The sequence below is a fragment of the Mus musculus genome, chromosome X (genome assembly GCF_000001635.26).
Source record: "Mus musculus strain C57BL/6J chromosome X, GRCm38.p6 C57BL/6J".
NCBI classification, from domain to species: Eukaryota; Metazoa; Chordata; class Mammalia; order Rodentia; family Muridae; genus Mus; species Mus musculus.
The window spans coordinates 20,057,793-20,080,921 of record NC_000086.7 but is presented as its reverse complement, the minus strand read 5'-3'; the positions used below and the strand labels follow the sequence as shown (position 1 = coordinate 20,080,921).

The window sequence follows — 23,129 nt, the reverse complement described above, 5'->3', positions numbered from 1 at the left end:
GAGAGCTGATGCCCTCTTCTGTCATGCAGAGGTGAAGGAAAACAGAGGACTCATTTACACACATACATACATACATAAATCTTTAAAAATGATCAAGAATAAGAAAGTGATGTTTGCACTTTTCACTCGTGGATGATAACCCAGTACTACTGGACAAGCCAGATTCTTATTCAGGACAGTACACAGTCCTAACCACTGCAATAAGGATAGAAAGAGGAAAACCATTCTTTTTTAAAAAATATTTTTATTAGGTATTTTCCTCATTTACATTTCCAATGCTATCCCAAAAGTCCCCCATACCCTCCCCACCCACTCCCCTACCCACCCACTCCCACTTTTTGGCCCTGACGTTCCCCTGTACTGGGGCATATAAAGTTTGCAAGTCCAATGGGCCTCTCTTTGCAGTGATGGCCGACTAGGCCATCTTTTGATACATATGCAGCTAGAGACACGAGCTCCAGGGAATTGGTTAGTTCATAATGTTGTTCCACCTATAGGGTTGCATATCCCTTTAGCTCCTTGGGTACTTTCTCTAGCTCCTCCATTGGGGGCCATGTGACCCATCCAATAGCTGACTGTGAGCATCCACTTCTGTGTTTGCTAGGCCCCGGCATAGTCTCATAAGAGACAGCTATATCTGGGTCCTTTCAGCAAAATCTTGCTAGTGTATGCAATGGTGTCAGCGTTTGGAAGCTGATTATGGGATGGATCCCCGGATATGTCAATCTCTAGTTGGTCCATCCTTTCGTCACAGCTCCAAACTTTGTCTCTGTAACTCCTTCCATGGGTGTTTCGTTCCCAATTCTAAGAAGGGGCAAAGTGTCCACACTTTGGTCTTCGTTCTTCTTGAGTTTCATGCGTGGAAAACCATTCTTGAAAGGAAAACATGTTCCTGTTTGCAGGTGACATGATTCTATATGTAGCAATACTATAGATTTTAAACAGTAAAATAACAGAATGTAGCAAGTCTTCAAAATAAAAGATCAGTGTGCGTATATGTGTATATATAACATAAGTTCTCAGTTGTAAACACACATGTGGAGGTCATAAGTTGACACCAGATGTCTGTTTCTATTACTCTCCACATTTATTTATTTATCTATGATTTATATGCTTGTATGTATGTCAGTGTACCATACGAGTGCCTAGGGTCTGCAGAAGCCAGAAGATGGTGTCAGATCCCCTTGGACTGGAGTTATACATGGTTGTGAGCTGGCATGTGGGTTCTGAGAACTCTGATACTGGACCCTGATATTCTGGAAGGACAGCCAGTGCTCTTAACTTTTGAGTCATCCTTCCAGTCTTCCACCTTATGTTTTAACCAAAGCCATCTTAGTGAACCTAAAGCTCACCTTTTCAACTAGGTTGACTGGGCAATGAGCCTCTAGGATCTTCCTGTCTCTGCTGTGCTGGGTTTACAGACATATGCCTTGTACCCAACTTTTACTTTGTGCTAAGGAACAAAGTATATTAGTAGCAAATCTTTTATCCATTAAGCTATCTCCCCAGCCATAAGATCAATAATTTTTTTAAAAAAATAAATCTTGTTTCTCTAAATTAAAAATGATTATCCTAATGTCAAATTTAAAATTCTTACTACATTTAGTAACTTCAATTAGATAACTATAACTCAAATTGTCTTGAAAGCTATAAATACCATCAAAAGAAGCTCAATAAGAAATAAAACAATAGAGAGGGGCACTCTGTCAGTGGATTCAAAGACAGTCTCAGTGGGTTGTGGTGGTGCTTGCCTGTAATCCCAGCCACTATGGTAGTACAGATAGTCTTGGGAACTCAAGGCCAGCCTGTGGTATACAGAGATATTCTATATCAAAACAAATGAGAAGGTGTTTATTCATCTAAACAGACGTCTAAGATAATAAGTTCCTATCAAATTCCATCAAAGATATTTAGAAGTTTATTTTAAAATACATGGAAAAGGACAAAAACTAAGGATTGGGGAGCTAGTTGAATCAGTAAAGTGCTTGCCTTATAAACATAAGGACCTGAGTTTGATCCCTAAAACTCATGTAGTAATGTTGGGTGTGGTGAGAGAAAGTTTATAATCTCAGTGCTGAGGAGGCAGAGATAGACTGGACCTTTATCAGCAGCCAGTCTAGCCTAATTGGTGAGCTCCAGGCCAATGAGAAAGCACCTTTCAGAGGAGATAAATGGCATTTTAAAGATGGCGCCTTAAGTTTTCCTCTGGCCTTCACACACACTTGCACAGGCACTTAAAACAACAACAACAATAACAACAACAACAACAACAACGATACCAAAACCAAAATCAATTCCCCAAGGTCTGACAATGGCCAAGAACAAATTAAAGGGCAGACATCCAAGAATGTATTTCACATAGCCAGCCAAAGAAAGTTTCAAGGCTAAAAAAAAGCAAAACAAAAGCAGGTAACACTAATCTTAAGAAAAATAAACATGACTGCTGAAAAGGATATCTGAGTGAATAAAGCTTTTGCAACTATACTGTAACTTTACTTTTTTTCAAAACTAATTTTTAATGGTGGTTCTTAAACACTTTAACCTCCCTTTTAGCCCACCACCCACCAGAGGTAGTGGAAAAGAAAGAAGACGGTGCAGGAGGTCGGTGAGGAGGAGGGGAGGACTAGACCTGTTTGGAAAGGTTCTTTGGAGGAACTTCCTTCTGTGTTGTCTTTAAATCAGCAGTTCACTTCACAGATGCACCAGCAGTTCAGTTCAGCAGAGTCAGGATAGCAAACACTAAGCAGCAGCGGTGGCACTACCTAGCAGAGATAGCCAGGCTTCCACCTTGGGATGAATCAGCAGGAAGGACCAGGAGGAACGTCAGGAGAAGTTCTTGGCTGTGTCTCTTTCACAGAAGCGAAGATCAGGGAAGACTGAAGGCCAACAAGCACTGCCTAGCTAGCTCTATCAGAAAGCCAAGCTCAGCCTCTGTCACTGTCTATTGAGTCCTATTTATACTCTCCAAACATCATGTGTCTTTTATGTGCCTTGCCTCCCACGTGCCTTGCCTCACCACGTGTCTTGCCTCAGCACATGTGTCTGCCTCAGCTGACATCATTCTGACAATCAGCCTGAGTGAGTCCTAGGAAATGACAAAAAGGCAGTGTCACACCATCAGAAGGTTTTTTGGTGTGTTTCTCTCTATGGAGTCCTGACAAATGGAGCTCAAATACACAGTGTAAGGCCGACCAATACATTTCTGTTAGCAAAGAATCTTCCATCACGTATCCTTTCATGTGTTTGCTTAGCAGAACATCCTTTCTCCTGTGTCTGCTTCAGCAAAATGAGTCTGCCTTAGCCTTTCACCTGTGTCCACTTCAGGAAAACACTCCTTCACGTTTGCCCCAGCAAAACACCATCCAACACAACTAACTTTCCAAAAAACCCTTAAGTTTCCATTTCAGAGCAATTAGATATCCATATATATGATGGTTTGTATATGGTCGACCCAGGGAGTAGCACTATTAGAAGGTGTGGCCCTGTTGGAGTAGGTGTGTCACTGTGGGTGTGACTCTCATTCTAGCTGCCTGGAAGTCAGTATTCTGCTAGCAGCCTTCAGATGAAGAAGTAGAACTCTCAAGTTCCTCCTGAACCAGGCCTGCCTGGATGCTATCATGTTCCTACTTTGATGATAATGTACTGAAGCACTGAACCTGTAAGCCAGCCCCATCACCCTGCAGCCAGCTGCAGGCATGCTCTCACAAGCCCTCGCTCCACTGTTGTTACCTCTCCCCTGGAGCTCAGTCCTTTGCCCAATCTTCCAGTTGGCTGAATTCTGCCCGGCTGTGTTCTTCCTATCCTGCCCACCTGAGTTGCAGAGAATGGAAAACACCAGATAATTTTAGTTTGAAATCAACAGATGACACAACCTTTGGGCATGGATTTTATCCTCCTAAACTCATCAAATATTCTATGTTGAAAATCTTCTGGTGGTGGAGGTCGTTACTAGGTCTAACAGTTTCTGGTCTACATACAGCTGCCATGGCCTTTTTAAACTTCAACTTCAATTTCAGCTCCTTAGAGAGGTCTTCCCAGACCAATTTAAATCTTACAGTTTTCATGGTTTTCTCTTAAGCCCTTGTTCACCATTGCAAACCCAATATCTAGAAGTTCTTGGCATACAGAGAGACACTTTAAACTTTTATCAGCAGAATGAATAATACAAAAAAATCTCATCACTGGGTTCTCAGCCTATCTTGCAGTATCAGAAGAAATCACACGACTTTTAAAAGGCTCTGTAAGCCTGGCATGGTGGCTCACACCTATAATCCCAACAATCAAGAAGCCAAGGCAGGAGGTTTGCTGCCTTGATAAGGACAATGCAGGATACATAGGCTCAAGACAACAGAGTTACAGTGTGAAACACTGTCTTAACAAACAAACAAAGAGTTTGAAAACAAGGAAAAAAGAAGGAATAAGACCAAGCCAGGTTACAGATATGTTGGAAGAAGTCTGAAGGTAAGAGGAAGGAGTCATACATTTGAGGGACTCAAAAAGCATTCTGGGGCTGGACGTGCTGTTCAACAGTAGATACCTTTCTTAGTTTGTGTGTAAGACCCTGAGTTTAGTATTCAGCATTGCAATAAATAAATACCAATTACTTTTCGAAACATCTTAGGATAAAAAGACAAAATAGACAGTGGGAGAAAAGACTTAAAACCAAATATCTGATGAAAGACTTGTATCTAAAATATATAAATAACCCTTGACATAGTTTAAAAGTCTAATTAGAAATGGGCAAAACATCTGGACCAGAATTTCACCAAAAAGGAGTGGCACAGATAGCAAATGAGCACTTGAAAACATGTTACACATCACCAGCCATCAGGAAAATGCAAATGGAAACTAAAATGAGATGTCTCTATGTACTCTTTAAAACAGCTGCAGCATGGTCACAATACAAAGTACCGTTGAGGAAATGAAGTAACATGGTCCCATATATTGCTGGAGGGAATGTAAATGTATAGTTGTCCTAGAAAACAGTTTGGTGTGTTTTCAGAAAATTACAAGTACACTTGCCCATAAGTCAACAATTGCTTTCCTGTCATTCGGTTTTAAGAACTGAGCACCTCTATAAAGCCTTGCACATACTTCAATAGTCAAAGCACTCTTATGCAAACATAACAATTCTGGAAGTATGACCAGAATTAATTTCACACACACACACACACACACACACACACACACACACACACCAAGCCCCCAAAACAAAAACATGTAGAATAACAGAATACAATATAGAATCCAGAAATAAGCCCATGCTGCTATAGTCGCCTGAGTTTTGATAAAGGGAGTAAAAAAACACATTTGTTTGTAGCAAAGAAAGCCTTTTAACCAAATGGTGATGGGAAATTGGGCACCTAGAAGGATAAAATTTGATCCATATCTTTTGTCTTGCACACAATTTTTTAAAATGCATTGAAGGTCTGATTTACAGACCTGGAATTCTGGAACTGATGCCAGAAAAAAAGAGAGTAAACATGGTAACATATAGTTATATGCAAGGAATTTCTGAAGAAGGAGTCCAACAGCTTAGGAAATATAGCCAAAAACTGACAAATGGGCTTGCATGAAATTAAAAAGCTTCTGCATAAGAAAGAAAGAATTCAATCAAAAGAGAGTCTAGTGGGCATGTTCAACCTTCCTGCATTGCAACATCTATATTCTCATTTACAAACACCATGTTCAGGAACCGCATAATTGAGTTACAATAAGAACTACAAAATAAAATCTCAGAATAGTTTAAGTAAGTTTATGATGTGTTGGGCTGTGCTCATAGCTACCCTCTGACACATTCACAGATTGTGAGAAAACCTTCTCCAGCTATATATATCTCAGGTCATAGAATAATATCTATAACATATTAAACACTCAGAAAACTACGAAAAAGAAACCAGGCAATCTAATGAATAAATAGGCCAATGATGTGAAGAGACAGTCCCCAAAAGAAGATGTACAACTGACAAATAAGTATATACTAAAGTTCCCAGTCTTCTTATACATCAGAGAGCTGCAAACTAGAGGTTTGCACACTAGAGCTGCAAACTATTGAAATTTCATCACCACTCAGTCATTAAGGAAATAAGTAATAATAAACAGTGGCAAGGATGAAGAGGTTGAAGGATGCTGGTTGCTGGTGGCAATATAAACTTGTGCAACCACTATGAAAGTAAGTGAATGAAAAAGGGAGAGGGAGAGGGAGAGGGAGAGGGAAAAGGAGAGGGAGAGGGAGAGGGAGAGGGAGAGGGAGAGGGAAAAGGAGAGGGAGAGGGAGAGGGGGAGGGAGAGGGAGAGGGAGAGGGAGAGGGAGAAAGGGTATGACTGCTCCTAGGTACAGTGCAGGGGAAGGTTTGTTGTGGATAAAAGGAAGAGCATATGCAGAGACAGGGACATCTAGGAGAGTCCAGAGTGAACATGACCAGAGGGAGCTGGGCCATGTGAGGAAATGGAGAATGGGAGGGGGAGAGGAGCTGCTGACCAAGAGGAGTGTCCTGGGCCAAGAGACTGGCATACCCAAAGTGGCTGAGTTATATAGATGACAGAGAAGCTGGGAAGAGGGAATCCCAGCCCAATACCTAGGCTGGACAGTTCAGGGTAGGGGGCACAGTATGCCAGCCAGGAGGGCCCTGTAACAGGTAGAGACTGAGGGGTTCTGGGAGAACTTGTCTGCTAGTTTCAGCTTTGATACATTGATGGGCACTTCAGCCGTTTATTTGAGACCTAACAGTTAGTATGGAGATATCTCATAAAAGCTAAAAGAAGGGACTGAAGATGCATTAAGCTCAGCTGGTAGAGTGTTTGCCTACCATGCAGGAAACCCTGGGTTCCAGTCCCAGCACAGCTGGTACACACCCATAATCCCAGCACTCAGGGAACAGAGGCAGGAGAATCAGGAGTTTAACGTCATAACTGACTGGAAGTTTGAGGCCATCCTGGGTTACACACGAGTCTGTCTCTCTTCCTTTGGCCCAGCTATACTACCCCTGGATACATAACTGAAGGACTAAATGACCACACCACAGAGATGCTTGCACATCTATTTTACTGCAGCACTATTCACAATAGCCAACATATGGAATCAATGGATAAGGAAAATGTGTTGTGCATATAAAATGGAGTTTGATCCAGCCATAAAGAAGAATGAAATTATGCCATTTATCAGAAAATATATACAACTGAAGATAATAATATTAAGTGCAATAAGTCAGGTGAATACTATACTTGTATGATAATATCTATAAAACACATTACTATGTGCAATGAACATACTCCAATAAAAATTTTAAAACTTGTACATTAATATACATAGCAGCTTTATTTCTAAATGATCAAAATAATTTAAATGTCCTTCAATTGGTAAATGATGAAGTACTATACTGATAACGTAGAATACTATTCAGCAATAAGGAACAAACTATCACCATACAAGATGATCTGAGTGTTTATTTGCAAAGAACTGTATTTAGTGAAAAAGCCAATATCAAAAGGCTATATAAATAATATTCTATTTATATCATTCTTGAAAATAAAAGCATTATAGAGATGGAGAACAAATTAGTGTTATCAATGGGAAAACGGTAGGATGGGGCAGGGTATATAACTACAAACAGTTGGCACCATATTTTTTTTTTGTGTTGATACAGTGATTCTATTATTGGTTACAGTGGTGTTTGCAGAAATTTGTATGTGATACAATCATATACATCTCTACTTATGCATACACATAAAATAAGTGCATGTAAAACCTTGAAAGTAGAATAACAAGTCTGTAGATTACACCAACATCAATTCCCTGGTATTGATATTCATCTATTTATAAGATATCCCCTTGGGGAAAATTAGCTGAAGGTTACACTGGACCTGAGTATGTTGTTCTTGCAATTTCCTGTGAACCTATAATTATTCAAACTGGAAAGTCAAGAAAAAAAATTCTTATCACTGTTTCTTTGTGTAGTATGTCTAGCGTGTTACTTGGGTTGCTTTAAAGACACAGAAATAAGCCTGGCAGGAATACAGGGAAGTTTTGTCAATGACTAAACACGTGCTAAATGTTGCCAAGTCAGATCTCATTTCCTAACAACCATTTATAGAGAATACTCTCAGCCAACCCCTGGACCATACATTCTTTGTATTCTTTTAGTAAAGATTTTTATGTCCAAATATTTTATTACTTTATGCTTAGTTATTTTCGAGACAGGTTCTCAAATATATACCAAGCTGGCCTCAAATTAGCTATGTAGCCAAGGATAACCTGGAATTCCTGAGTCTCCTTCCTTCCTGATGCTGGTATTATAGGCATGTACCACCACACGCAACTTACTGGTTTTAAAAAGAATAGTTTTAGTTAGTATATAAAGTAACCTTTAACATTTTCATTCAACTTCAATTTTTCTTTGTGGCATTGCTATAAGTTAATCCCAGGCCCTTATGCATGCTAAGCATGTATTCTGCCCCTGAGCTGCATAGCCAGATTCTCAAGTTCAAACTTTTGATTAAATCACTAGTGGAACAAGGCAAGAGGAGGGGAGAGAAGGCATGCTGGAAAAACTGTTGCAGCCTTCAGAGCATTATACAGGTGTCAATCTCTCAAAGGTTCTTTCTTTCTGAATGCTAGGAATGGGCTCCTATCCTCCTGTGTGTGCCTCAGGTTCTCAATTTCCCTGAACTACAATGAGCATGCGTAGATAGCTTCTACTGCTGACTTACACCTGCATGGGTTTGACAGTTCCCAAGTAGATCCTAATCAACTATCAGCTAATTTCTTACTAGTGGTTGTTTTGAAAACAATGATGTCCAGGAATTTTTTGGTGTGATGTTCTCCCCCAAATCTGTTAAGCCATACACCCTAAATATGGATATTAAGAATTTAGGGGCTGGTGAGATGGCTCAGTGGGTAAGAGCACCCGACTGCTCTTCCAAAGGTTCGGAATTCAAATCCCAGCAACCACATGGTGGCTCACAACCATCCGTAACGAGATCTGACGCCCTCTTTTGGTGTGTCTGAAGACAGCTACAGTGTACTTACATATAATAAATAAATAAATAAATAAATAAATAAATAAATAAAAGATTTTAGTTAGCACCAGACTCAAATTCTTTTCTTTTAATGTTATTTATGTATATGGGTATCTTGGCTGCATATATACTGTATATCGTCGCATGTGTAACCTGTATTAAAATGTATGACACATATTGTGTACGCCAGAAAAAGTGTCAGATCCTCTGGAACTATAGTTATAGAAGGCTGTGAGCTGCCATATGGGTTCTGGGAATCAAACCTGGGTCCTATGAAAGAGCAGCCAGTGCTTTTAACCACCACGTCATCCCTCCAGCCTCCAGACTCCAGTTGAAGAATATTATGGGGCTATGTTCATATGGAGTAATGAAATATGAAATTTAGTGTATATTTTTAAAATGAAACAATCCACTTAGCAACAAGCTACACAGACCCCAGTAGTTTACTTTGTCCTGTTTTCCAGGCAGCAGATGGGAAACAATGATGAAGAGTGTGGGGAGAATGAAAACATGTGTCACCCTGCCTGAAGCAAGTATAGATCCATCTGTTCGTGAACAGGTTGAAAGTATTAGAAATCTAGCTTGTCTCAGTACAGGGGGACACCAGGGCCAAGAAGTGGGAGTGGGTGGGTAGGGGAGTTCGGGGGGAGGGTATGGGGGACTTTTGGGATAGCATTGGAAATGTAAAATAAGAAAATACCTAATAAAAAAAGAAATCTTGCTTGTATAACAGAAAACAAATTATTAATAAAAGACAGAACACCTAAAGTTTTAAACAAAAGTTAAAAAGGTTTCTATACGTCTTTGTTTCGATTTTAAGAATTGGTCTTAATAAACGGAATTGTGAGGTCATTTTTTAACATTCAATGAAATCACAAATTGGCTTTTACTTCTCTAAAGATTTAATGGATTTGCTTCTTTAAAGATTCAGTCATATTCCAATGAACTGGCCTGAGCGCCATCAAAGAGAAATTTCCTTCTGGGTATGCTGTAGTTTGTGTTGCCTCAATTGAGGCTTTTGGCCCTGCTGAGGCTCCCCTGGCTGTAGTAGAATAACTCAGGAAGACAGACTTAGTGTTTTAATCATACCATTTCCAACCTTTGAAGCTAGGAGGGGGAGGGGCAAGAATAAACTTCCTGCTGGTTTTAAAGTGTGAGAACAGAAGGCCCAACCAATTGAAGTTGCTGCTTCATCATTCTCTGTTGCTTTCTGTCCCTTTTAGTTCAGGTAGGGAGTGAGCCACAGTCCTCCCAAGTGGAGCTGAGCCTCCCCCAGATACCTCACTTAGAACGTTTGACCTGCCTTTCTTCCTTTCAAATCTTTCCTGGAGACTGGCGATTATGTGCTGGAGATTGACACTTCGTTTTCCTGTTGCTCCCCACTTACTCCTACCAGGTGAGGAACCCTGGAGACTGACAACCCAAAACTATTTAACAGATGCTCAAAGTGCTAGCTGGCCCTTAACACTTGGGCTGAGAGCTGAGATTTCCGGGTATTCAGCATGTTCCATCATCAGGGCTACGCTACTACTTCCCAGCTTATTGTCACAACCTTCCTCCCAGACCACCTCCAGAGCAAATGGGCTGGCAAGTGTGGTAGTCTCCTTTTCTATGCCCATGAGCTCTGGGGAGTCTCCTAGCTTCCCAACTGGAAACCACACAGTGAATGACTCTAACATCTGAGGCTTATCTGTCAGCCCAGGTTAACAGTTCTTAACCTTCCTGCTTGTGCTTCCAATCAGTGAAATACTGGGCCAAGGAAAAAGGAAATGACTGATAATGTTGACAATAGAACCATTAAGTTGTTTTGTTGTAAAGGATTTTCTTAGATGCAATGGTAAGATAATTTTCAAAATGCCAACATGTGAGAGCACTGGTGTCTATTGCCTCTCTGAAACAAAGTATAATTAGAAGTGGTTAGTTTGCTGATAAATGCAGGCTTGTGCATGCTAGTACATGCTGGCACACGTGCATATGCATGCGCACACACACACAAACACACACACACACACACACACACACACAGCTCCCGAAAACAGACTTGAAGCAAGTTAAATGTCAAAACAATTTCCAGACTTTCAATCGGAGAGATTAAGTGGAAGTGACAAAGGATTGCTGGTTAATATTTGTACTAGTTCACGCCAGTCTCAACCTTATTTATTTGTAACAACTTTCAGGCAAAAAAAAAAAAATGGTTTGAGTCAAAACCAAACCAAACAAAACAAAACCAGAAAACTCTTGCCTGGGAAGTTTATGTGGACGTTAGGGGAGAGCTAGGGACCCAGGTAGCTCCAGAGAGAATGACTGAGAAGATCTTGGTTTTGCTCTCCCTACCATCTAGCCATCATGGCAGGAATTCAGAGTGACATTTCAGTCCACTTGATCACTTTAGTCCTGGGTTTGGCCAAGGCCAAGGCCAAGATTAAATGGCTGCTATATGTCCTCTACTAAAGTGGAATGAAATCTTTTTTTAAAAACAATTTAATTTATTTAATGTATGAGCGCACTGCTGCATATACATCTGCCTGACTGAAGAGAACATCAGTTCCTCCTATAAGTGGTTTTGAGCCACCATGTGGTTGCTGGGAATTGAACTTAGGACTCCTGGAAGAGCAGCCAGTGTTCTTAACTGCTGAACCATCTCACCAGCCCATGACATTTTATTATTAACTCCCACAATTCAAAATTCCTCAAATTTCTAACCTTGCTGGAGAACAAATTAATGCACACCAAAATGGTATTAATAGAACTGATTGTTGCATACAATTATGGTTTTAAAAAATTATAAAGAAAATGTATGTGTGCATGCCTGCATGATTTTATTAGCAGCACATAAGTGCCCACGTGCCATCAGAATGCCTGGAACTGGAGTTACAGTGGATTAAGCTGGTGTGGGTGTTTGAAACTGAATCTGGGTCCTCTTCAATAGCTTTTAAATGTGTAGCTATCTCCTCAGTTCCCCAATCCTTGTGATTTTATGTATTTTTATTAGCTGGGACTTAACCCAGAATCTCACATACGCTAAGCAAATGCTCTGCCACTCAGCCAAATCCCCAGGCACTATGCCTCAGTTTTAAAAATAAAACTGAAAAACAAAACAAACCAAAACAAAACAATAAAAGTGGGAAACAGCTGAGTTTGCCTGTTTGACATTTTTCCTTTTGTTGAACAGTTCTGAGATATCATTTCCATTGGCAAATGTGGTTGCTGTTTTGAGTAAAGCTGCTCTCAACTGAGGTAAAGGAATGGGCCCGTGTTTTATAATATCTATTCAGATGGGCCCCCTGCAGATGTTGGCTAGCTTCCACTTGAGGTTGAAAAGGCTTAAGAGGGCGTCGGTTGGGGAAGCGACTAGACTTTAGACCTACTCAGGTAGCCATTTGGTTCCCACATGGGTGCGAACTAAAGTTCTAAGGGAAAAAAAGCAGCACCTGTGTGCTAAAGGCACTTTAAGGCTGAGGTAATTGATCAGAACTTCAGTGATTATGGAGAGCCAGAATGCTACCCAGCAGGAGGCAAGTTACATAGAGTTGCCTTTACTCCCTGTGCCTTTACACCCTGTTTGGTGTTGAAGGAACATTCAGACTGAGGCTATGAGGTAACAGTGTTTTAGAGTGTACAAACAGACCATTAACTTCCACCAACTCAACTGCTAAGAACATTATCAGAGAGCATTTGAGGCCTATAGCATTATTTCCTTCTTTGCTGTAACCTCCTCCTTCAATATTCCCACCAATGTGTCTCGAAATTGATTTGATTTGTATGTTCTGTTGTTCTGACACTGACAACTTCACAAAACTGCTGTCACTGGGATAGGATACTTGAGATAAGCATGTTTGGTGCCAGGATCACATATGGTTTGCTCCAACATAAACTACCCCTTGTTCCCTTTGAGGTGAGTTTTTGCATTGACAGAGTTTGGCATCGAATGGGATTAGATTTTATCCAAATGCTAAGTTTGTAGGCTTTTTTTTTTGTAGGCTTTTTTATTGGCTTAATGTTTTTCTTTATAAATAACCAGACTTAACAGTGGAAAAAAATTCCATTAAAAAGTTACACCTATCTGTGACATTCCTGATACATTACATAGCAATTGTGGAACCAATTGTAACGGATAATATTTAAATTTATGTATACTTTTTGGCCTGCAATATATTTTCCATCATGCCTATGTTTTTTTTTTTTACAGTTTTTTCTTTTTTATTACATATTTTCCTCAATTACATTTCCAATGCTATCCCAAAGGTCCCTCATACCCTCCCCCCCCCACTTCCCTACCCACCCATTCCCATTTTTTTGGCCCTGGCATTCCCCTGTCCTGGGGTATATAAAGTTTGCGTGTCCAATGGGCCTCTCTTTCCAGTGATGGCCGACTACGCCATCTTTTGATACATATGCAGCTAGAGTCAAGAGCTCCGGGGTACTGGTTAGTTCATAATGTTGTTCCATGCCTATGGATTTTTATAGTGGTGATTAAATGAACAAATAGCACTAGTGGTCAAAACTGAATAAACATGTTTGGATTTCTTAGCCAAACACACTCCCATTAGTTTTCCTATATCTAAGACCTGCCATTTTTGGGAAACACCATTACATCCTAATGTCTTGTTTGGTTTTTCTGTTTACTTGACACAAGCTATAATTATCTGTGAAGAGGAACCTCAGTTGGCAAACTGCCTTCCTTAGATTGTCTTTCCAGCAGCTTGGCATTCTAGCTGTAAGGCCATCTTTACAGAAAAGGTTCAAATCTATAAGCAAACATATGTCTATCTCCATGCCTACTTTAGGGTGTGATTCTACAAGGCAGTCTTTACTGTCCTGTTCAGTTCATGAGAGGAGATCTATTGACTCAGACTACAGTCAGTACTTAAATCAAATGTGATGGTTCTCTTTCATAGCCTCTTACCCTCTGCTCTTAACATTCACCACTGGCTAATACTCTAATTTATTCTTAGCTTCTAGCAGAATGCTCTTTAATATGAACAAGACCAGCTGCAGAAATATCAGGCTGGCTGTTGGCTTGATGCCTGGCCATGGAAGGGGAAGGGAGCAGAACTGAGGGACTCTAATTCTCCTGGAGCCATCACTGAGCTCTGCAACTTTTCTCCAATTGAAACAGCTTCCTGTTCAGCTTCCAAACAATTCACCACTTCCCAGTGTTCTTGAATTTGGGCCAGAACAGTTTCTTAGTCTCTACTGTTCTTATGCTATACTGCACTCACCCTGAGACTCTGCTTTCAGCAGGCTCAGTTCCTTCAGTTACATTTGGAAGATTAAGGATGGGGAGCCAGAAGACCTGACAGAAAGAAACCGAGCTTTGCTTGGGAGCCACCCTGTTGGACCAGAATGTTAGATGCAACATAACAAGGCCAGTGAGTGTCTTTAGTTTCATTCTTTCTGGGCTTCTCATGCTGGGAGCAGGCTAAGAAGAGGAATATTTAAAGAATTCTAAACCAGCTGCTTTTAAATGATTTTTTTCTCTTAAAGGCACCACTTCTAGTTATTTATACTGCATTTGTATTTATGAGAAAAAGAAGAAACTTCTGCCCAAACTAAAAACAAACTTTTAGAAAATGCTCTGAACCCTGCCTTAAAATATTCAAGGCGTTGGGAGTGTGTGGTACAGTGGTAAAATGCTTGCCTAGCTTGGGCAAGGCCTTGAGTTCCATCCCCAGCACAATTAGTGGAATGAGGATTTCAAAAGGATTCTAAAGTGAAGTGATACTCAGTAAATGCCGATTCTGTGCATTGTGTTCCTTGCTGAACACATGTTATCTCCTTCCTCTTCTTGGCTTGATATTTTGGGTGATCAAACAAGCTCACACATCCATAGGTTTAAAATAATGTGGCCTTAGTTTTAAAACAAATGTCTGTCAAATGTATAAAAATCATAGAAACATGAGGTAAGAAAAAGAATTTGTCAGCACAAAAGATACCAGTCTCCATTCCTAGAACGGAGCACCATTCCAAAGCACCACTGTAGTTTTTGTGCCATATGTGTTGAGACTTATTTCATGCAAATGCCAACAAATATATTGGCTTCTTACTCTTAAGTAAGACTAAACTGTATTTATTCACGTTTCGTGCTTTGGTAATCTTTTCATGCTATCTCCTTTTCTGTGGTTATGTTGTATTTCATTGTCAGAATGTATTATGACATATTTACCTAGTTCCTGATGCCATAGTGTAGGCAGGACATTTAAGTCGTTCTAGAGTTTTTTCTTTTTGCTTTTCATTGCTTGATGACAGAGCCACATCCTTAGCAAATAATCTCTTTAAATTAATCAACTGTTAACCAAGAGACCCAGACCCCAAAGTCTGGGTCCCTATGCCCCGGTGTAACAACTGACTTCATAGAAATCAAAGACTGGCTGCTAGTATTTTTGGCTTACACATCACTTTGCAGAACCAGTTTCCTCCCATGTCTCACTCACCAGACTTGAGGAGTACTACTAAACAAACACCAAACCCACCATTAACTGAGGGGTCTTGCTAAGAAGACAGCCTGGAAAGAACTCAGAATGTCTGAATCAAAACTAAGCACAGATCTTACCCATATAGGGTAATAATGATTTTGGACATGGGTACATTTTAGAAAATTGTCCATGTATAAGTGAAAACCTGATGCTCATTTCTACCTATTTGTGTGCATACACAATCACTATCTATGTGTTTTCAAATGCACACAAATATACACACTGCCACCACCACCTCAACCCATCGTATTAATTTTCTGTCCTCTGATTCAAACACAGTACTTAGCTTAATTTGCTATTGAGAGTCAGAGCAAACAAAAGTTCTATATAGAAGCAGTGTTTCTAAAATGGGTGTTATTCAGTAGTCTGCATTTAAGCCAAAGGCGGATAGTTCAATGATAAATATACATAATATCACATAAAACTTTGGGATACAGCCCACTGATTTAAATCAAATAAGTTCCAAAATGGTGGTGGCTTGTCATTTCTTTGTTTTAGAATGATTTCTGGGAAAGTTTCCTTATTGTTAGGACTCTGGCTCTAGTTTCTTCCAACAGCAGCATAAATCCTATCAAGAACAAAGACTGAAGTGACTTAAACATCTTAGGGCATTGTGGGAACAATTCAGTGGTAGAATACATGGTCAGCATGCTTAAAGCTGGGTCACACACACACACACACACACACACACACACACACACACGACAGCTTGGACGAAATCTTGTATTCTGGCTATGTATGTATGTAGGTATGTATGTATGTATGTATGACAACTTGACACAAGCTAGAGTTATCTGAATGGAAGTTAACTTCAATTGAGAAAATTCCCCCATTCTGGCTGCTAAGGCATTTTCTTAAATAGAGATTGATGTGGGTGGTGCCACCGCTGGGCTTGTGGTTCTGGGTCCTATAAGGAAGCAAGGTGAGCAAGCCATGCAGAACAAATCAATAAGCAGCACCTCTCTATGGAGGCTACATCAGCTCCTACCTCCAGATCCCTGTCCTGTTTGATTCCTTGTGGTTTCCTTCAGTGATGAATAGTGATGTGGAAGTGTAAGCCAAATAAGCCCTTTCCTTCCCATCTTACTTTTAGTCGTGGTGTTTCATCAGAGCAATAGAAACCCTAACTAAGACATCATGAATCTTCCCCGTGGTAGAAGGCAAAGGGAGACATGCTGCGAAGGACAGAACAGCATATCAGGCTGTTCCGAACAGGAGTAGGTAGTGCTTGTGCAGCGACAGACTCTTAGATGTGGAGCTACAGACAACAAAACATCTGAAGGCACATGCAGGTGATAAACAGTCATGTGTGTAATTTCCTTTTCCATAACAATACCTTTTATCTGCAAAGAACTTCATAGATTTAAGTTCTTTCACATAAAACATGGCACATTTTGCTGCTTATCAATAGCCCTTGACTCCCCATTCTGACCTTGCTCCCATGCAAGTGGCCTGACCCAGGGAATGAATCTTTGGTCCAAGCCAAGTGGTTTGCAGTTTGGGCTGTACAGTAGAGTTACCTTGAGAGTTTTGAAAACCCTTATGCTTGGGTCTGGGGACCACATGGTAGAGTGAATGAATCAGATCTCCTAGGCTTGGGGTGAAGTTCAATGGTAGAGCACCTGCTTATAGACTGTATAGGACCATGGGTTCTATCTCCAACACCAATCTACTCCCAAAACATCTCTGGAGCAGGGGAGAACTTAGGTATGGGCATTTTTCTAAAAGCTCCTCAGAGCTGGATGTATAGTAGTGGTAGAAGGTTTCCATATAGTTTTCTTTTCTTGGGCTCCAATTACCTACTGCCAGCCATAGTCCAGAAATATGAATAGAAAATTGCAGAAATCATTTATAAGCTTTGCAATGTTGCTCTGGGTAGCAGGATGAACTGACATGCAGTTCTGCTGTTTTCTGTCTGAAATGGAAACCATCCCTTATCCAGCATATTCACATTGATCCACACCATATACACTTCCTGTCTTATGGCAGCCCAGTAACAATACACTGATGAAATTTTTATTACAATGCATTATTATTTTGTATTATATTATTCTATTGTATTATTGCTGTTAACATTTCAATATGCTTAATTTATAAATTACATTTTCTCATAGATATTTATCAATAGAGAATATCATGGTCCATATAAGGTATATATTATCTGAGAGTCTTAGAAATATACCCACTAAAGATTAGGGGAAGTCAACTGTAACTTTCACCCAGCACTGAGAACTGCTATTATGAGACACTCAAAATGCATCCATTCCCTTATGCAATTATTGGCATAGGGCAAGCCATGTGAGCTAGTTTTAGCCAGTGAGAAGGAAGTCAGCTAATAGGTGGTGGGTTCTGAGAAAAATAACAAGATTATCTGCCTAGGAGCCAAGAATACAAACATTTTAATATGTCCATATATTGATCCTAAGTGTCCAATGCAGAAGGAAGAGCTCAGCCACTAAAGTTTACTAGAGCCTAAAGCTTCTACTTAGATGTGCCTGCAGCCCTACAGAGAAGCTGCACAAGCCTTTCAAACAGCAGTACCACCATCTTTGCCCACAGTCACTGTCACCCACACCCATTTGCACTTCCTAGGGTACAAAGTCCTCTACACTCCTCTCTATCACCCTGCCTCAGGCATCATATAGTGTGTTGGAACAAATTGGGAGAAGGCTGTGGAACAAAATTTCTAGGAGATTCTCATGTCTTAAAACCATAAAATGCTACAGCTTTTGACCAGGAGATGAGTGTCTTGAAGTCTGTGATGGTGAGTTAGGAACCATTATGTTTCCTACGTAAATATGGCTACGATAATAGGATGGTTTTGTTAAGATGAGGAGTCACCCTGTGTCTTACTTTCCTTCTCTATGAAAATCAGGAAAGAAGACAGACTTCCTAGCAATTACAAAAACTGATTTGATTACTGGGAGAAGCAAATTCAATTAGCCAGCTTCCCCAAACCACTCTACTAACCAAAAAGAAAAAAGAAAAAAAAATCCATCTTCATTAACATCTTCAACCTTTGTCCCTCCAGTCCATCCCCAGGGAATACTGAATTACACTATAAAATAATGAATGGAAACTTAAGTCACTTCCGGCCTTCCTGCAATGCTTTTCTTCCTCCTCTGGTCTGCACTGTACAGAAGGCAGCAGGCACTCTTCCAATTCACAGGGTTTGGGGAAATGCATTCCCATGCCACTGACTAGATTCCTATGGTGAGCATCATACAGAACAGTCTTCCCTTGGCCCAGTGTTACACGCCATCTGTTAACTCAATACTGGACACATATAGAGAGAGCCTTTTTGAGGCCATTTTAGCAACCACTTTATAGAAAATGGCAAAAAAAGAGGGGTTTACTTGACAAATTGTTAACTGCCAGTCTAAAGCCCCATCTATCAAAAAAAAAAAAATGCCATGATGAAGTTGGGGAAAACCCAGCCCAGCCTTCTTAGAGCACCAGAGGAAGCTGATCAAGCAGCTTTTGTGACCTGTGGTCAGATATCCTGCAAACAGCAGTCAGCCTCTGAGAGAGGGGAAGAGAAGAGGGAAAAGGGCCCACGAAGCCAGGGGAAAGGAATGTCAGTTCTACTTGTTTGTAATAGGGTTGGAAACACACAAATGTGTTGCAAGAGCTGCCTTACTGTGCCTGTGTGCTTAGTACCCAGGAGGAGAGCCCTGGAGCTGTAGAAGAGAAAGACAAAGAAATATCAGACAGAAAAATTAAGGATAAATAGGAGCAAAAATTCAAACTTTTTCACAACACCTTGTTTTTGCTTTTCTTTTGACAGCAGACAACCATGGCAAAATGTTGTCCCACAGGATAAACAGGCATATGCCTGGAAGGACTTCCTAAACCCTATACTCCACTCCATGTTAGTTACCTTTCTCAAGTTGCATTGGGGTGCTTTAGACTTTCTCTACTGGCTTTGGACTTTAGATGCCTTATAAAGGGGGCTGGGAGAGCAGACCTGGAGGCTGCTTCAGCTACCTTTACACAACTTCTCTCACTTCCAAGACCTCCTCTGAGAAGGTAAGGAACGAACTCACTGAAGCACCTCAAATCTATCAAACAAGACATGATCTTGGATGTGATCTGATAGCTTGTGATTCAGGACAGCATTGACCCCTCTAACCACCCTTCAACTCCCCTCCCCGAACCCCGCTGGTTGTTTCAGGATTCCCCCTCCCCAAATACTGTTCCTTATACTGTGTCACTTTACCTGAATACGCCCCGGGGCAGGGTTCAGGGATCAGGGTATTACACAGCCCAATTGGCCTTGGTCTCCAGTGGTGTCTCCCCTTCCCTGACGGTCTTCCTGTCGCGTTCGTCCCCACTTCGAGGGTAGGCAAGCAGACGCATGGCAGGGGCGCAGGCGGTTTCCACTTGGCGCACCTGCTCTTGGCTCAGACGTTCGCGCCAGGCGTGCACAGCCTCTCGGGCGTCCCGCGCAGACAAGTGGAAGGGACGATCGGCGCCGTAGGCCGAGCCCCGCGTCATATTGAATGCGAAGGCATCAAGCGCGGCGAGTGTCCGCAACCCAGAGAAGCGCAGCAGGCGGCGCAGCTGGGCTTGGGGCTGCCACACCAGGTCCTCATAACGCAGCCGCAGGTAGCGACGCCTCAGCCAGGCGGGCGCGCCGCGGGTGAATAGCAGGTCGCGAAGCCACGCTTCACAGATCACCTCAAGCGCGCTGGTTAAGAAGAAATCAGCGCGTGGCGCCGAGGGCAGAGCCCGGGCCTGGCCTCCCGGACGGGCATCCACTCCATGCGCCAGCAGCACCCGGTGGAAGTGGTCGCCCCTCTGGCGCGTGCGCAGCACCTGGATGCTTTCGCGCAGCAGTCCCTGCCTCGACTTGAGGCGCGAGTTGTGCACGGCCCGAGGGTCTCGGAAGAGTTGCACCACCTTTAGGTTGAGGCCTGGGTCACGCAGCAGAGGGACCAGCACTCCCAGGTCCAGTAGCCGCACGTCTTTGATGACCACCACCGGGTACTTGCGGCACTCGGCCTCCAGGGCGCGGAGCGAAACGGGCGGGCAGGTACTTTCGCAGGCTTTGTCCTCGACGAGTCCCACGTCCGCGCGTGCCCGGGGCGCGGCGGGGCACAGAGGCGGCGAGCAGATGACCTTGTTGGTCCGCCAGCGGAAAAGCATGGCCGTGGTGAGGTTGGCCGAGTCCGGTGCTCGCTCCCCAGGGTCCCCAGGCTGCGCGTACAGGCGCAGCACAGAGAAATCACAGCGGAAGAGGGAGCGCAGCATGTCTCTTAGTGCGCCCTGCAGGCTCTCCGCGTCGCCCGGATACAGTGCCTGCCACAGATGCCACATGGGCTCGTACAAGTAGAAAACGTCCGGGTGCTGGTTGAAGAGTTCGCCCAAGAAGGACGAGCCGGTGCGCCAGGTGGCATGCACATAGATGTGTTGCTTTTCCTGGGTCACCGCCTCACCGACGGCGCTGAGGTTGCCGGGGGACCCGGGGGATCGATCCGGGTTTCCTTCGGCCAGGGACCGCACCTCAGCGCCCTGCTCACGTTCCCCGGCCGCCGCCGCCTCCAGGCTCCACACACCCAAGCTGCGCTGCAGGCCGGGGCAGTTCCTGCCCTTGTCCTGCTCGCTGTGGCTGTCCAGTACAGAGGGGACAAGAAGTAGCAAAAGCGTGTACAGCGCCAAGAGCAGCGTGAACTTGCAATACTCTCGGCGCCGCCGCCGCCGGCCCTTCATAGTTCACCGAATCCTCACTCTCCCCACCCAGAGCAGAGTAGGCGCCTGCTGGTTCTGTCCAGAAAACCCAGCCCAAAGTCCTCGGCTCCGGCCTCTTCGGGTCTCCCTCAATGTTGGGTGGAGCGGAGTGGAGCAGCCGGGCGGTGTATCCACTACAGGAAACTTGGGAGGCAGTGGTGGCGGCACACTCAGCCTCCTTCTTGGCTCAGCCTCTTGAGAGCGCTCATTGGCCGGTTCAGCAGCTGCAGGCCCTGCCCATGGTACCCGAAACTTCTCCCCGCCCACTTACGCTCTGCTCCTGGGTTTGCTCAACGCCGGGCTAGAGCTGGACAGGGCTGCCACAGGGCAGGGACACCCTCTGGGGTGCACTGAGTGTACTCCACCTTTCCCTAACTCCTTCAAAACGAATTTAAGTTTGCTAACCAACCAACTTCAGGCAAGGGAGAGTCACAATGTGTACAGAAGGCATCCAGTGACTGGACATGATTCCCCACCTGGAGAATGACACTTTTTTTCTTCCTGTTTTGGTCCCAGCAGAATCCAGAAGAGGGCACTGGATCACCAGAAACAAGAGTTGCAGATGGGTGTAATCAGAGCTATAGGTGTTTCAAACCAAACTTGGGTCTCCAGTAAGTGGTCTTAATCACTGAACTAATTCTCCAGCCCTTCTCTTGTATTCCTTATATATGAAAACTATTTATTTTGTATTTGTCAATCATTGTTTCTTGCCCACAATTCTCACACTTTCCAGCCACTTGTATATATATTCTTTATTTCTGATCCACCTTGCCCACTCCCTTTACATTTTTCTCAAATCTTCGTGTTCATCTAAAAGACTATGGGCAATTCTCTCTCTCTCTCTCTCTCTCTCAAATTATATTCGTGTGTGTGTGTGTGTGTGTGTGTGTGTGTGTGTGCGTGCGTGCCTGTGTGCCTGTGTGTGCACATGTATGGAGGTCAGAGGACAACATGAGGGAGTTGGTTCTCTTCTCTCATCTTGCATGTCCTGGAGACTGGCGATTGAACTCAGGTTGCTAGGATCAGCTCTAGGCAAGTGCTCTCACTGAGCCATCTTACTGGTCCTGTGCCATTATTTTAATAACACTCATGGCAATAAACTAAACTTCCTTGCCTTCTGTCATTCATTACTCCCCTAGAAAAGCCATTCTTTCCCAAACCCACAAACACAATTGCAAAACATTCCATAAAGGACATGTTTACACCAAGAGAAATTTAACACCATTAACCTCAGACATCCTGTCAATTCCAAATCTCAAGCCTCTAGGACTATTCAAAATTCTCTGCTCTTCTCCAACCAGGGGTACCACTGCACTCCTTTCCCAACAGTGTCATTACTTGCTACTTTTTTGTCAGAAGAAACCATGTTGAACCTCTTCATTTTCCATCAGTAACATTCACTCACTTATGTATTAATCTCCTTTGTAGCAAGGATACTATTTTGCAACATAAAATTAATAGCTTCCATTATATTTTTCCTTTTCCCTTTTTAAGCAAAAAAGGTTGCTCTGGGCTCACTTGGGGAGAAATATATGGCTGAGCAGAATGTAAATAACTTCTGTTGTTAGTTATAAAAACCTCAAGCCCAGTAATGGAGACAATAAAATTACAATTATCCTCCTCCAACTGTCCCTTTTGGCTTTATCTTCCAACACTAACTCTGAGATGGGAGAGGGACCTGGAGTCACAGCTCAGTTGATAGATAGTTGTGTGCCTCTGTGGGCCCATAGTGAGATATCCCTTCCTCCACTGAGGTACCAGCTGTACAATGGTATAGTATAGAATAGAGTTTATTCACGGCATGGGGAGGGTAGCTGAGAGGGTAGTAGAGACAGAGAAAGGCAGAGCAAGAGAAGAGACGAGTAGAGACTGGTCGTGAGCATGTGGAAGGGGGGAGGGGAATGG

The 23,129-nt window shown here is 42.6% G+C and overlaps 1 protein-coding gene across 2 annotated transcripts in view; it reads right to left on the bottom strand.

The window, feature by feature from the left end:
• The window catches only part of Chst7 (carbohydrate (N-acetylglucosamino) sulfotransferase 7), a 41,029-nt gene extending 19,070 nt beyond the window's left edge, over positions 1 to 21,959 (bottom strand). Inside the window, exon 1 of one of the 2 annotated variants that reach the window (XR_878032.3) lies at positions 19,714 to 21,959. Coding sequence is in view for 1 of the 2 variants with exons in the window: in NM_021715.1 (NP_068361.1) it covers positions 19,752 to 21,206 (1,455 nt within the window). In the remaining variant the exon portion in view is untranslated. The remainder of the gene's footprint in view (positions 1 to 19,713) is intronic. The other variant, NM_021715.1, reaches the window with a different exon arrangement.
• Between the last annotated feature and the right edge of the window lie 1,170 nt (positions 21,960 to 23,129).